The sequence below is a fragment of the Anas platyrhynchos genome, chromosome 3 (assembly GCF_047663525.1).
Source record: "Anas platyrhynchos isolate ZD024472 breed Pekin duck chromosome 3, IASCAAS_PekinDuck_T2T, whole genome shotgun sequence".
Taxonomy (NCBI): Eukaryota; Metazoa; Chordata; class Aves; order Anseriformes; family Anatidae; genus Anas; species Anas platyrhynchos.
The window spans coordinates 18347995-18362906 of NC_092589.1; the positions used below are offsets into that span (position 1 = coordinate 18347995).

The window sequence follows — 14912 nt, forward strand, 5'->3', positions numbered from 1 at the left end:
GGATAATTCTCCTGGTAGACAAGCAGAGACAAGGGGAGAATGGGATGGCAAGCACTTCATTCCTGCTGGTGAAGAGGAGGTTCTTGCCACCCCTATGCTTTCCATAAGGTCTAATGTATAAAGATGCAACAGACCCCATAAATCATAGCTAAATAAAAGTAAACAGATATCTAAAGTACTGAAAAAATATCAAATGAGAACTATGTAGCTTTCTTTATCGAGGGATATGTTCTTTAAATTATCCATTCCATACAACCCTATCTTTGAGTTATCATACAAGCAACGTAGCTGCAGTGGTGTGGATACAGAACTAAAAAATCATAGGTACTTCATCAGGAAAAAAATAGATATTTGTTTTGCAAAAAAGCAAACAAACCCAGTAAGATGTGTCTCACAGGAGGGCAAAAGGTATGCAGTAGTATTCCTGCAATTTCAAAGATGTCAAAATGTTCCTCGAGTTCCACTAAATCTTGGCCTTAATAGGATATACTTCAAATACTATGGGCCAGTTATGGATGAACTTGTCCGAAAGCAAATTCTGCTCTGAATTGATAAGGTCCCGTTACCATACAGATTACTCCCACATGCACACAATGTTCTAAACCAAGGCAAGAATGAATGAATTACATTATTTTTTTTTTTTTTGCCTTTTTTTTTTTTCCCCCCAAACTAACCCGGTTTTGTGTAAGATTGAAAGGGGAACACGGGTCTCTCAGAACACCGAGACCAATACCAAGAGGTGTTGATAAAGAGATAACACAGTGCTTTCTGTTTGTAATGCCGTTTATTTTATAAAAGCCCCTTTGATCATCTGAATGAAAAATGTGGGCAGAAAAGTCACAAATGTTATAAAACAAAGTTTATTCTGCAATATTTTGTCATAATGAATTGCATCTCTTTGGTAAAAATAAATTTTATAAACATTTTAATTAACAGAGATTAGCATACAAAAAACTAAACTTCTGTAAATATTCTTTAAAATGGGTAAAGGACTAAACTGGAGGAAAAAGGGTTAGAATTGGTCACCTACTGGCAAAATTATTCTAAACAAACCCAAGGACATTGCTTATGCTACATTAGAAACAAGCTAACGGGAACATTTTAAAAACAACTCTGGTTCATTTGATCAGAAAGCATTCTTACAATTCACTTTTAAATAAATAATAGTTACAATGAAATGGCAATTATAAAATGTTTTATATCACTATATGGCAGCAACATAATACTTTTAATTATGCACTTTTTAGTTTGAAGAAATGTACATTTATAAAACAGACGATAATGGCACTGGTAGCTGTGAAGAATGTGCTTTAAGATATAATGGCAGGTGCAACATTTAAAATATTCTACCTTTTCTTTTCAATAAATATTTTGACTACACCATTATTAACATGTATGAGTGTAGTTGGCTTTAACCAAAGCTTTTACTTTTCCATCTGATATGAAGTTGCAAACCACGCAACTTCCATTTTAAAGTCGGATTTGAAAACATTTGATGCAACTTTTACAAAAGCAATAATTTAGCATTTGAGTCTGAAAGACCAGTACAGGTTTGTACAGTATTCACATCAGAATTTACCCAAAGCAGAGCAGCCTCCCTTGTACACCAGTCTCACACACTTCTCCACGGTATTTAAAGGATTGAATGTGGTTCACCAATACTTTTGTTGCCTTTTCACTGCTGCTAAAGTATATCTGAGTTGACCATTGGCATGAACATTTTACATAGGTCACTAAAAAAAGAAACAAACCCCAACAGTCAAAATAACTTTTAATTATATTCCATTTATACTATATACACCAGGCTCCTTAACTCAGGTGGCAAACAAACCCAAACCCAGTTCTAGCTACGAAAGTGAAAGGAACAGCAGCTGGTCTCCGACTACAAAGAGGGGCTGCTCCACAGCCGAGCTGGCAGCTGCTGCCTGCAAAAATGTGCAGGGAATGGCAGGGGAAAAACGTGGTGCAGCACATCAGGTGCACAGAGCCGCTGCCCTCCCCATCAAAGCACGGAGAGCGTGGGGTGCGTGACTTCCCCTGCCAGACTTTCAGTTCTCTTGGGCTGTAGGGATGGATGCAGCTTTCACTGTTAACTGTTTATTAGCACGGGGTTATTGCTCATTGCACGTGGTCATTAAATGCATTGGCAGCCTCTCAGTCCCATACCTTCCGTAAGGCTGAAGCCATTATCACCAGCTTCAGCCACGCTCCTAGAAATATTAACGTTCTCAGATGTTATCCAAAGCAAAAAAAAAATATATAATTCAAAACAAACCCAAGCCATGGAGCTGAGTATGACCACAGTTTCCAGAGTACCTGGATCTTGATCCAGCTTTTATTGGAAGTTAAGAGAAAAGCTGCACCCAAAGCCAGCATGACCTATATGGCACCCGCCTTCAATAGCACCCCACTGAAATCATGGCACTGAGCAGAATTGCAGCCTGCTACTGTGATCTCTGTGTAGTTGAATCCTCATTTTCTGCATCGACACGCTCTGCCCTTTACAGTATTCCATCACGATACAAAAGCAAACTGTGAGCAAAAAGCAGTTCCAACAAGCATTCACATCTCCACATCCAAAAATCCTACGAACCACTGCATTTAAACTTCTTTTAAATAGCGAGTTTTCCCGTACTATCCACCAGTAACACATCCAATATCAGATCTAATCGGCTAATGCACCACTTGTGATATCCAGAAGACATACACATCTGTACAAAGTGTCCTGTTACGGGTATTAGACTAATGGGTGTTCACACGAAGCAGGAATGCATCAGAGCACTTCTCTTCCCTTTCAAGAAATAAAACAATTCATTCTTAAAACTGAAGTAATTGATTGGGGAGGGGGAAAAAAGACCTTTTCTAGTGTTTGTGCTTAAAAAAAAAAGTTGGCTTTTAATTCCAAAACATGCTACAAAAGAACCTCGGGTATTTCAGGCTTGATCCAACAGCCATGAAATCAGTGGGAGCACCACTATTGTCTTCAAGAGGCACTGAACCAGGCCCTCAGAGCAACAGCCCTTCAGCAGCACGGCTGTATTCATATTTAAAGGAGACAGTTTATGGCAGTACTCATGGAAAGATTGACAAATAAGAAAAAAACACTGATCTATAGAAGGCCTCCAAAGAGCCAGAAAAACACTCCACTAGGGAAAAGTTAACTTTTGGCTGAGTCCAGCACTGTCTTCAACAACCAAAACAGCGGACATTGATTTCCTACTTCTAATTCTTAACTGGCTTTGTTTGCCCAACACCTGCTGGAAACAATAGCTTAATGTGTTAGCTAAAAACTACGCCACATCACTCTACCTTTCCGGAACAGGAAAGATGACCTTTTATAGTCTTCTACAATTCTGAAACATACTTAAGGCATCCTTATACTTACAGTACTGTTAAAACCCACTCCAACAGAACTGCATACCCATCTTTGAACAGAAAACCTTAAAAAAAAAATCATCAATCATCACTTATTTTAAAATTAAAAATATAAACGAGGAAAAAAAGTTCATAATACCACTAAAGCATTTTTGGCCAAAAGATGTCTGGGAACTCTAAAGAGATTCTTTTATTGCAAAAATGAGTTGTGAAGGAATTCCTTCCCAAAACAGAGAGGTCCTCCTGAGTTACAACTTACATCCAGAGGCCAAAGGCTAGCCTTGCTTGTTAGATGCACTGCATGTGGCAGGAGGCTAAAAGGACTCACAGAGCACAAGGCACGGTGATCTGGGACACAGAGGGTAGAGACAGCCAAAGACTCCCAAAATGCAAATTCGGGTTCACTAATTCAAAAGGAAGCTATTCTACTTGGTTTCAGATTAGGGGGGTAAAGAGCTCTTCCAGCAGTTGTTCACAGCCTAGCCACCTGAAACCTCTGCCTCTGGCTGAGTGTTTAAAAAGGACAAGCTGCGGTGTTCTTTATTCTCTGAACCCATCTCTGTCAGTGGGGAGCAGGAGGGTTGGTGTGGCAGTGGGACAGCAGCAAAATGTAACGGCTGCGTTAGCATAAGTACTCAGCAGTGGCAGTAACACCAGGGCAACACCAAGCTTGGCAAATGGCAGCTTTCACCACTGGCTGCACCCAAGGTAGGTGTGAAATGACCCCTCCTCCTGCCACCCCCCAAGACAATTTGTCTCAAGATGACAAGAAAAAGCTGGTTCCCTTCAGGAATCTGACCTGCATGCAGCAAGGTGGTGGTAGGGGTGCAGCAGGAAAGAAAAAGAAAGCAGAAGGCGGTACCCACCTCAGCTACCCTTTACCCGCTCTGCCAGGAAGGGTTATACTACTTGCCTGGGGGCACTCAGCGTCTTGTGAAAGCAGCTCCGGGAGTGCTGCAGTTTTTCAGCCACTTTACTGGGTGGGCTGAAATCTGCAGACCCTCGGAACTGCCTCACCAGCATTTCCATCAAAACCTGTGGCAGAAAAACAAAGAGAGGGCAAGCGGGAGGAAGCAACTGAGGCAAGAACATTTTATTTCCCTTTCTTTTTTTCTCCTCCTCTTTAATTCTTGACGTGGAAGTCGGAGCCCTCAGACAGGGCAAAATTCACCTCTGCACATGGGGCCAGCAGAGATGTCAATATGATCCACAATGTGCATCTGAGCAAACATAATCTGGAAAAAAAGTAACTATTAAAAAGAAAAAAAAGAAAAAAAGTGATCATTAAGAAGTATGCTTTCAGGTTTTCACAAGTCATGCATCTCTTCTAATCTGAGAAGATTAAATTATTTTTTTTTCTTTCTTTTTAGGCAGTGATTTAAAAATAAATGGCTAAATTACAGTTAGCGCCAAAAATAAAAAAGCAATGAGTCCTCTTATGGCTTTGATCTCCCTTGCGAAGGGTAAAAGTAGAAGAGTATTGCCACAATTAAAAAAAATATATGTATATATTCAACATTGACAAACAGACTATTTTTTCCTTTGCTTGTGACTGTGGGTCTTTGCAGTACTTATTAAGGAACCCAAGCACGTTCGGATGCCAGCAAGGTGGAGCAGAGACCCTGCTGCTTCTTTCAACTCCTCATCAATTTCTTGACATAACTCCTTGAGTGCTTTGTTGCTAGGCTGACTTTTCTCAGAGGTATCTACACAAGGTTGTGATGCATAGCCACTGTCTCCAAGAGGATCATCTTCATAGTCAACGTCTGTATCCACTTCGCTGTGAAATCCTTCACTGCCATCGCTTCCAGCATGGCTGTTCTTGGAGATAAATTCATATACCTCATCGACAGAGGACAAGGAAGACACACTGGACCTAGATGCGCAGCGCTGCGAACCCATGCTGCTAGCGCTGTAATTGTGATCCTCCTTCGGATCAATATTGGTGGCTGCAGAATCATTTTCTTGCAAATTTATCGAACTGGAAGGATTAAATGCGCTGCCGTAGCTTCTCTTCTTAGGCGTCTTCAGAGGCTGAGCTTTCTCACCTGTTAAAAAAAAGATCCATCAGTAAGCATGTACTCCTGTGAGATCACCTGAAAAAAAAACACCACATTTTGGATGACTGACTGCAAAGGGTAAGCTGAAAGTGAGCATTTAAGAGTTGTGACATGCCTGTTTACTGTCATCCACAGAGGACAACGGTCCTCAGCTAATCACAAATAAAAGCTGGAGAAACAGAGAAAATCTTCTTAGCATCTGGTACAAAAAGGATAGGAGAAGAATTTTGGGAAAAAAAAAAGGAAAAAAGAGAAAGTGGTTCTGTAAAACTGTAAGGGTAGCAGAAAGAATAATCAAAATTGCTTCTTGGCTGCTCTTACTATCTGCAAGCTAGACTACATTCATTTAGTGAAACTTTAAAGCAAACGTATAGCTTCTAGGTAGAGGAAAGAAAACAGTAAAATGGCTTGTGCTTACAGTCTAGCATCCCTTGTTCAATGGAAGTATTCAACAGCATCATCGCAGTAGCGGCATCAATATCAGATTCTGTGAAGGAGAAGCACAAAATGTTACAGCTCAGGTAATACTGACAAAATGAGGTGTGTAGAATATGCAAAGAATATCTATCTGCATATGCTGGCCTACAGTAATGAGCAGTGGGAAAACGTGTAAGAATTCAGATAGAGCACGACTCCTACACAGTACAAAGTTAAGACACGGCAATCCAAGAGGGGCATCATACAAGCAGTTTGGTTGCAGAAGAGTCAGGTATCACATTTATGATAACCTCACACTGCACCCAGCCACAGCTGAAGACAAGAATCAGCACCATTAATTAGATGTCCATATGAGATGTTATTAGCAACAAGTGGCTTTTATCTATAACAGTTTAAAGAGAAAGATTATACATATGGCAAAGCAAAGCACCTAATCATCAGCTTCATACCCTCACTCCATGAATATGCAAGGCTGAAGCATGTAGTTAAATGCAGCATTAACTCAGCACACTTCTTTTCTACAACCTCAGCACAAAGAGCTCTCTTTGCATTATTTTTCACACTAACATGTGAAACGGAACACACAGAGAAGACAAAGGGGGAGATGGCACAGAACCGCTCCATCTAGAAGGCATGGAGATCTACATAATAAACAGGCACTTGAGAAAGATCTAAATGAACAGCGGTGCCTTTAGCTATGGTGACAAACACTGCCATAAAACGCTATCCTTTGCTGCACTGAGTGGATTACTTCAACCTCCAAGAGGTGGAGAAGCTGGGCTGGAAGACAGCGTGCTAGGAAGCGTCAGCAGTAAGTGGAAGCGTTTCTCCACCCTGCTCAGCTACCACTGAGGCAGGAGTTGCTGAAGTGAACCATCAGCCATCTCATTTTCAATGGCAGTCCCCCTGCCTTGTTACTGAATTTGAGGGGGACTGCAGAACTGTCCATTTGATTTTCTTATCTTACCTAATTTTTACTAAGCTGACCCCATTTGAGGAGAAATTTGAAAAACACCCTGTCACCTTGCATCAACGTGGTAAACTGACGGAGCTGCTGCTTCCAGCACAGACTACAAAATATCCACATTCCCCACTGTCTTCACTTTTTATCGTTTTAAATCAACGTACTTCAAGCTCTATTCCACTGCACTTGCAGTTTTTATTCTCTTTTTTTTTTTTTTTTTGGCATCAGAAACACACTGAGTTGACAAGTCGTAGGTCATGATTTACTATTTATAGTACAACTGATGAATTAAAAACAAATAAATAAAAAATTATTTCCATATGAAATAAAATATGGACAGTTACTTTGCTCCACTGTTGTAATCAGAAGGTGAAATAGTGTGATTTCGTACCTGCTATCACAAATTTTTCCTTTTAATAAATGATGCCAATATATAAATAACATTTTGATAAACTGATGAGTAATGGGAGGCATTAATGAAGCACTGCAACCTACAAATAGTGGTTCTGCACGCTAGCATCCACAAAGAAATAGTCACTGCAGCAGCAAAGGATTCCTCCCTGCCACCACGGTCCAGACAAAGCCTCTGTTTGGAGACGTGGTAGTTACCAGCTGTGGGACAGGTGGCTGCCCTGCCTTTAAAACCCTTGGTTTTGCTGCCCAGCAGTGTTTCTGGTTTGTGGCTGAAGACTAAACCCAACCTTCTGGCCTCAACAGCCTGAAGCTCCAGCAGAGAGCGGGGTGTCTGTGCTGCTGCTGAAGCCGTGCTTTGTTGGGGGCATTTTAACATCCTCGTGAAAGAGCCCTAAGGACAACGCTCTACAACAAATTAACACGTGCTCACTTTTTCTTGGAATTGGCCCTTTAAAATTTGAGCACAATTCAGTTTTCAGGACTTTTTTTGTAACTACCTCTGAAAAGGACAAGACTTAAGTGGATTAAGCTTTATTACTGAGTACAAGTGCTCAACAGGCTTCTTCTGCAGAAATTCTGTGACACCCCAGCATTGCTGCCTAGCTCCACTCTGGTGCTAAGGGCCACTACAACGTTAGAAAATGAGGAACACCTGTAAAAGTAGATATGGAAAAATGAAGTAACCATCTCTGCTCAGCTGCTGTTTGTTGCTACTTCTATTTGCATTTGACTGTAAGTGTCAAACACGTTTCCAGCTTAAATTCAGTGGGCTGTTTTAACTCATGGGAAGTGAAAGTAAGACAAAAGTATGGCCAAGTCCTTGCAGCTCTAACAATCTTTAAAACCTGTGAGTAGATCATAGATCGCAGTGGGCTGAGGAAGAGGACACCAGGAAGGCAGCATTGCTGCACTCCAGCAAGGTTTCCCTGAAAATAAATGGCAAAATAACAACCAACCAATTAAGGGATGCAGAGGTAAGCATGCTGGCTAGTTAAGGTGAGAGTTACACGCAGCCCTCGGTCCCAATTGTGATATTCAAACTGGGTTTCAGCAGGAAACTGCTCCTGCTAGGGCCTCAGCAAGGCACCTCCACCTGTAAGTGTCCAGAATTAAAATTAAAAAATCCCCTTGTTTCTCATGGGTTTGTCTGTGTTGAAAAAGTGCAAGAGTGGCTACATGGACATCCCCTGCTTAGCTTGCATGCTGCTGCTGGTGTAGCTGTGACGAGCTGTGCAGTTTTGCAGCTGCTGACGATGACTGTGCTGAACAACCACACGTCACCACGGGTCCACTACCAGCAGTGCTGGCTGCCACAAGGGCAATCAGGAGGAATGGGTGTGTTCTGAAACATCCTTCAGACACCTGCAGTCAGCTATGTGTAATGTCATAAATGGGGAAATGATTGGGCTATGGAGTTCTAGCTCTAGCTAGAAGAGATCACAGAATCACTACAGAATCACCGAACAATTTAGGCTGGAGAAGACTTAATCATCAAGTCCAACCATCAGCCTGACCTACCGAGTCATCACTAAGCCATGTCCCTTAATGCCACGTCCAAACGTCTCTTAAATACTTCCAGGGATGGAGACTCCACTACTTCCCTGGGCAGCCTGTGCCAATGCTTGACAGCCCTTTCTGAAGGAATTCTTCCTAATATCCAATCTAAACATCCCTTGACACAACTTGAGACCGTTTCCTTGAGTCCTATTCCCGAGAAAAGAGACTGACACCCTTTTGCTACAGCCTCCTTTCATGTAATAGTAGAGAGTAATGAGATCTCCCCTCACCCTCCTTTGTTCTCCAGGAAGGAGGACCCCAGTGCCACCAACCACTCCTCGTATGTCTCGTTTTCTAGATCCTTCACCAACTTCGCTGCTCTTCCCTGAACATGTTCCAGCAACTCTCGTAGTGAGGGGCCCAAAGCTGAGCACAGTACTCGAGGTGCAGCCTCACCAGAGCAGAGTACAGCGGGACGATCACCTCCCTACTCCTGCTGGCTGCACTGTTCCTGATACAAGCCAGGATGCCCTTGGCCTTCTTGGCCACCTGGGCACACTGCTAGCTCATGTTCAGCTGGATGTTGACCATCATCCCCCCTTTTTCCCGGGCTACTTTCCTGCCAAGCTTTCCCAGCCCCGCATCACTGCCTGGGGTTGTTATGACACGAGTGCAGGACCTGGCACTTACACTTATTGAATGTCACACAGTTGGACTTGGTTGAGCTACCTAGGCCATTTAGATCCCTCTGCAGAGCCCTTGATCCCCTCAGCCAGATGACTGATAGAAACGTTAAACAAAACTGGCTCCATGATGGAGCCCTGGGCAATACTGCCGGTAACGAGCCACCACCTGGCTCAAACTCCCTTCAGAGTGGCTCCTTGAGCCCACCACAGCCACACCACTCCTCATGGTCACATCCCCAGCACAACTCAGTCCTATCCAACCTTCCTCCTCCAACTTTCAGTGACTGCAGTTAAAATAATGGTTATACATCATCCCTAACCACAGGGAAACTCCAGTGTTTGTACCTTTCTAATCGTTTTTCTACAGAACAATTCAGTCGTAAAGAAGGTCATATTTGAGACTGATGTGTCTGCTGAATACCTTGCTGGCAAAACAACAACACTTTTACAATGTGAGATTCATCTTATGGATTTAAACTTAATACACAAGTCACTAACATCACAAGCACACATTCTATTAAATATGTTTTTTTTCGTAATCTAACAGACCCTTCAGAGAATGGTCCATACACAAAATCAGAATATGCTTGTGACTAGCAAAAAAAGCAGAGCAAAATGAAAGAAAATTAATGTTTACCTTTGAGGGATCGGCCATGATTCTGCTTAAGTACTGAAGTTAAGTAGTGAGGAGACGATGACCTACTGAAAAGAAATTCAACAAGTCAAAACCAACCCCTAATTTGCTGAATAATTTGTACAAAATACATTAGACACAACACCATAAACATAGAAAGATTAAAAAAAATACACCATATCTTGGTGGATAAACCACACAGGCAGCCATTTCTCTTGCCCTCAGTAGATGGCCTGACACACTGATCATTACACATTGGTTATGTAGCACAGGGAGCAATCAGCAGCACTTGGAAAAACACCCCAACACACACTGAGGAAGAGTTTTGTTGGCAAGAGATACTAACTTCTACAAATCTACAAATAAAGGCTGGATATTAAATGTGTGTGTGTGTGTGTGTGTGTGTGTTTGTGTAAAACCCACACGTGAACACAATGTTAGCTTACACAGACACCTGGAGCCCAGGAGCAGCAGAACAGATGCAAACCAGTTGTGTTTGTTGTTCTTCAAAGTGATGGTAAGAGATTATAAGAGATTAGCAAAACCGAAATATAGCGCTGTGCAAAAAGCTGGGGAAGAACAACAAAAACAACAACAAAGGCATCTGCTGATTCTGAAGTTAGCAGAAGCTGGGCTGTTTTGCTGGTCATGTTAGTTTTTTTTCATTATCAGGTCAACTTTCGTCTGGCAGAGTACCATTTAATACACTGCAGAACAAAAAGCTGGGCTATACATCCAGCCCTAAGTATTCAGTTCATTATAAATGTACTAGCAAACTGAAATGCATGAAATAAGAACAGTGCACAACCATTAAAATTCCATGAAACACCAATAAACATTTGTAATTCTTCTACTTGTACTGTAAAGGGTGACGAACAGATTTTGGCAAGCCCAATCTCTAAAAGCTACCTCATAGGATCAATAGGACCTTTACGTTGAATCCTAAACAAAATATTTTTCACTGGTCTCTGGGTTGCTGCTGCAGCTGTGCATACCTTAGCCCCCTGAACTCAACCACTGTGCACAGCTGTTTATGAGAGATGCCCACTTAATGCCACCATGGCTCAGATTTGCCCTCAAATGATCCAAATTCAGCTTGCCATTGGTAACCGCTCCAAGGGTCATTGCAGTACGGACTGCTAATGGCAAGGATAAAGTGCACAAATTGAAGTAAGGTGACTTGAAATGTGTCATCTGAGCTACATAAGGAGCTCTGGTTGCACTGTAGACTGCCTGGCATTGGTAAAAGAAGCTAATGAAAAGGAGAGTAATGTTCAGCATCTTCCAAAGGGGTAACCACAGTGAAAAAGCTTCAGCACAGTTTGCAGATTCAGTTTGCACAGTTCAGTGCAAGCATCCAAAACTCAAGTTCACTGTCTCTTCTGTTTTCTTGTGGGGGTGATGGAGTGCTGAGAGATCCAAAACCAGAAAAAGAGAAAAAAATCAAAAGGAGAGGAATGTACCCAGCCCAACGCAGCTGGCTCTGTAGTCTTCAGGTCAAGTGTACAAATAGATGCTAAATATCTTCATCCTTTCATTTGAGCTCAGATCCTTCAGGAACAATATACACAGAGCTTTACTGGATCAAATTAACACTTAGTGTATTGATTAAGATAATCTATGCATATGCATGAGGCATTTGCAAGATGAAGACTGTGGCAGTGTCCAGAGCGCAGTGATACAATACAGGTACTAGAAGCAGGACGCAGTTAGTGGCCTAACACCAACCTGTTGAACAAGCTACAGAGAAATAAAATGCACCAGCCATGTCAATCACCTACTATAATACAAGCTTCCACTTAACTAGACACAGATTACAGTTTCGGAAAGCTTCTGATCAAAGCAACACTTTAAATTTTATTTTAGAGTGCTGTTGAATGATAGGTATATTCCCCACGAACACACTGTAAAATAATTATGAACACAAGCACTCCCACAGAAAAATTCAAGAGACTCTCGCAGTTGAATTTTAGCATTGCCCTGGAGTTAAATTTGGACGGCTGTTCCCAGTCTCCCTCCAACTGTTCCTTTGGGCTTCCTCTTTCCCTCCACATACAAGCCAACGTCTTGGGGCCCTTCCCCAGAATTAAGCCAGAATTTAAATCTAAAGTCAAGATTTTTTAAACATGGAAGGGAGAAAAAAAATGTTTTTCTGCCTATAAGCTAAAGTCTTAGACGTGTTTTTGTTATTAAAAGGAAAAAAGATAGCTTTCATTAGGAATAATTTGAGTGTCTTAAACTGCTGTTTTATCTTACTGTTCTTACAAATACAGGCACTACAAAATCCATCATGTTTTGAAGTCAGTGGAAGGTAGTTTTGCCATGTGTCTTTATGAGGGCCAGGATTTCCTTGTAATTTGCAACTATTGGCAAGTGTGATTAATCCTTCCATTTAAGAAAAAAGTTATCAAACCCAACAGCTTCAAATTGAAGTCTTGGTCTTGCCGGTACTTCAGCACTCACTGAGATAAAATCTCTCCTCCTTCCCTACACCTAATTTCACTGTGTTGTTTTTATACAAAGTTAATCATACTTCAGTGCTTATATCACGGGACTGACCTTGAACATGCTGCATACACTAAACACGTATCTGGGCAAGGCTGTCTACAGCCCACCCTAGGCTGAGTCTCATTTGATCCCCTGCTCCTTTGGCTGGAGAAAGAACCTCCAGGGATCCCTTCCAACCATTTTTGCAGCTTGTAAGGTTCAAGCCCAACCCTAAAAGCCCCTTCTATGCGAATCTTCAATTGCTGCAGACAGCTATGGCTCACATGGTGGTGTCAGATCCCAGGGTCAACGTCCTGTGAGACTCATAGAAAGTTCTGCTAAATGCTCGGTTTTACATCCTGCTTCAGTAATCCCAGTTCCTCCTGTTTGTTAAGGGAACTCCTTGCAGTAAGGCAAGGCAGAGGGCAATGTTCAGACATCATAATTATCTCTCATCTCACTCAAATCATTTGCTGAACTAGATAAACTGGCCACTTGCCTGCCTAACTCCTGATCTCAGCAGCAGCAGCGCATTCCTATTTGCCTTCTATCCTCCCACTCTCCATGCCACCTCCAAGTGCTTACTCAGGCTGACATTCCTCTTCCTGTACCAAGAATGCATGACACTGACTTGAAATTCTCTCAAAGCTATTGCCTAATCTTAAAATGCATCAAATGAGGAAGCCTTGATTTGAGAAGCGTAGCAGATTCCACCTCGCATGACGTTTAGGGTAAAGACTTTTCTTCCCATCCTCACTGCAAAATGTTTTCCCACTGCAAATGGCTCAGTGAAAAACATGACTCTCAGACCAGCACTCAACTCTTAGAAATCAGTGAGAAAAACAGTGCCTGTTTGCAAAGTCCCTCAACAAAGGCAGCATATACCTCAACATTAATTGTTCTTGTCTGGGTTATTCCAGCCAGGACCCCTGGCGAGACACAACAGAAGGGGAAAAAAAACATCGGTAGAAGGAAGAAGAAAGAATATCTAAGAGAAAGCCATCCCACTGCCCAAATGGGGGAGGGGAGGCAGGCATGGAAAATTAACAAGACCCAGAAAGAAAGAAAGAAAGGGGAAAAAAAACATGTATCTGGAATAAAATATAAAGCTTACTAAATATTTGCGGCAGAAAGAGGAGGAGAACCTGACCTCCATGGCTGTGAAATCAGTGCCTCTCCACTTTTCTCTCTTATTCAGTTATAAAGGAGACTGGGAGACCAACCTGAGATCTCTGACTCCATGATCTGCTATCTGGGAGGTCTGAGCTCATTACACTCTCTTCTCTAGCCAGTTTCCCTGCCTGTCTATCCAGTTCACCAAAGTTCCACTTCAATTCTTCTTCTCGTGGAAGTCAGTATCAACACATTAACAGCTACTTGGGCATTTCCTCTGCTAGGTGGGTGACTGTACCTGCATGCTGCACTTGTAAGAGAAAATTCACCTACCTTGGTGGTGATGCTGGTGGAGTATAAAACGCAAGTGCTGAGGGAAAAGGCTGTTTCTTCAGTGCTTGAACAAGATTAGGCTTATATTCTGGATCAACGCACCATAACGAACCTTTTCCATTCACCTGCAAGGAAGAAGCATTGCAAATTAGAACATCCAGGGACCAAGTTATTAAATATCCCCAAGACACAGCAAAGTGTGATAATGTAGGCACCAATTCTGTGCTGGTGACGTACCACACGCTCACGTGGCTCCATGATCTGCATGGATGAACGCGATGAGTGTGCAGCCTTGAGACCCCTGTTACATGGCATGGAAACGTCTGTCTTGCAGCTTGGGACAACGTTTCCAAAGCCCCTTCTTTAAAGCCCCATTTTCTTTCAAGTTTGTTGACTGAAAGCTGTAAATTTTATTTAAATGCTTCATCAACACCAAAGCCAAAGAGCCTTCCCCTTAGTGGAGATATGGCAACAAACTCATTTAACTTTATTCCATCTGTAAAAGCAATTTGTTGGATGCTCAGCTACAAATTGGATTACCATATTCACACTTCTTCAAAATCTGAAAACCTAACTAGTTCATGTATTTTTGATGCACCTAATGATGTTAGCACTGTTGTGCCCATCATTCCTGATGTTAAATTTGATATTGAAAAAGTCAAGCAGAGCCATAGGAACCCACCCCACCAGCAAACCTGCTCTGCACTGTTTTATCTATGACTTTAGGCAAGCACTTCTACTTGACACCCAATTCAGTTTAACTGCAGGCTGCAGCCAGAAAGGGGCTACTTTCCCTCTTTCATCTTCCCAGCCACTTACTTCTACCAGCTTGCTGACCTGCCAAAACACCACCATAATTTTTAGTGGGTGCTCTGCAAGTGAGCTGAATGAGTGCACACCCTGAAGCAATA

General features: G+C 42.1%; 1 protein-coding gene across 3 annotated transcripts in view; it reads right to left on the minus strand.

The window, feature by feature from the left end:
* Positions 1 to 844: 844 nt before the first annotated feature.
* The window catches only part of FOXN2 (forkhead box N2), a 31567-nt gene continuing 17499 nt past the window's right edge, over positions 845 to 14912 (minus strand). For 2 of the 3 annotated variants that reach the window (XM_027453610.3, XM_027453611.3), the window contains 4 exons: positions 14002 to 14126; positions 10072 to 10136; positions 5854 to 5922; positions 845 to 5423 (listed from right to left, as the gene is read on the minus strand). In XM_027453610.3, the coding sequence (XP_027309411.1) occupies positions 4906 to 5423; positions 5854 to 5922; positions 10072 to 10136; positions 14002 to 14126 (777 nt within the window). In that variant the 3' untranslated portion in view covers positions 845 to 4905. The remainder of the gene's footprint in view (positions 5424 to 5853; positions 5923 to 10071; positions 10137 to 14001; positions 14127 to 14912) is intronic. The other variant, XM_027453612.3, reaches the window with a different exon arrangement.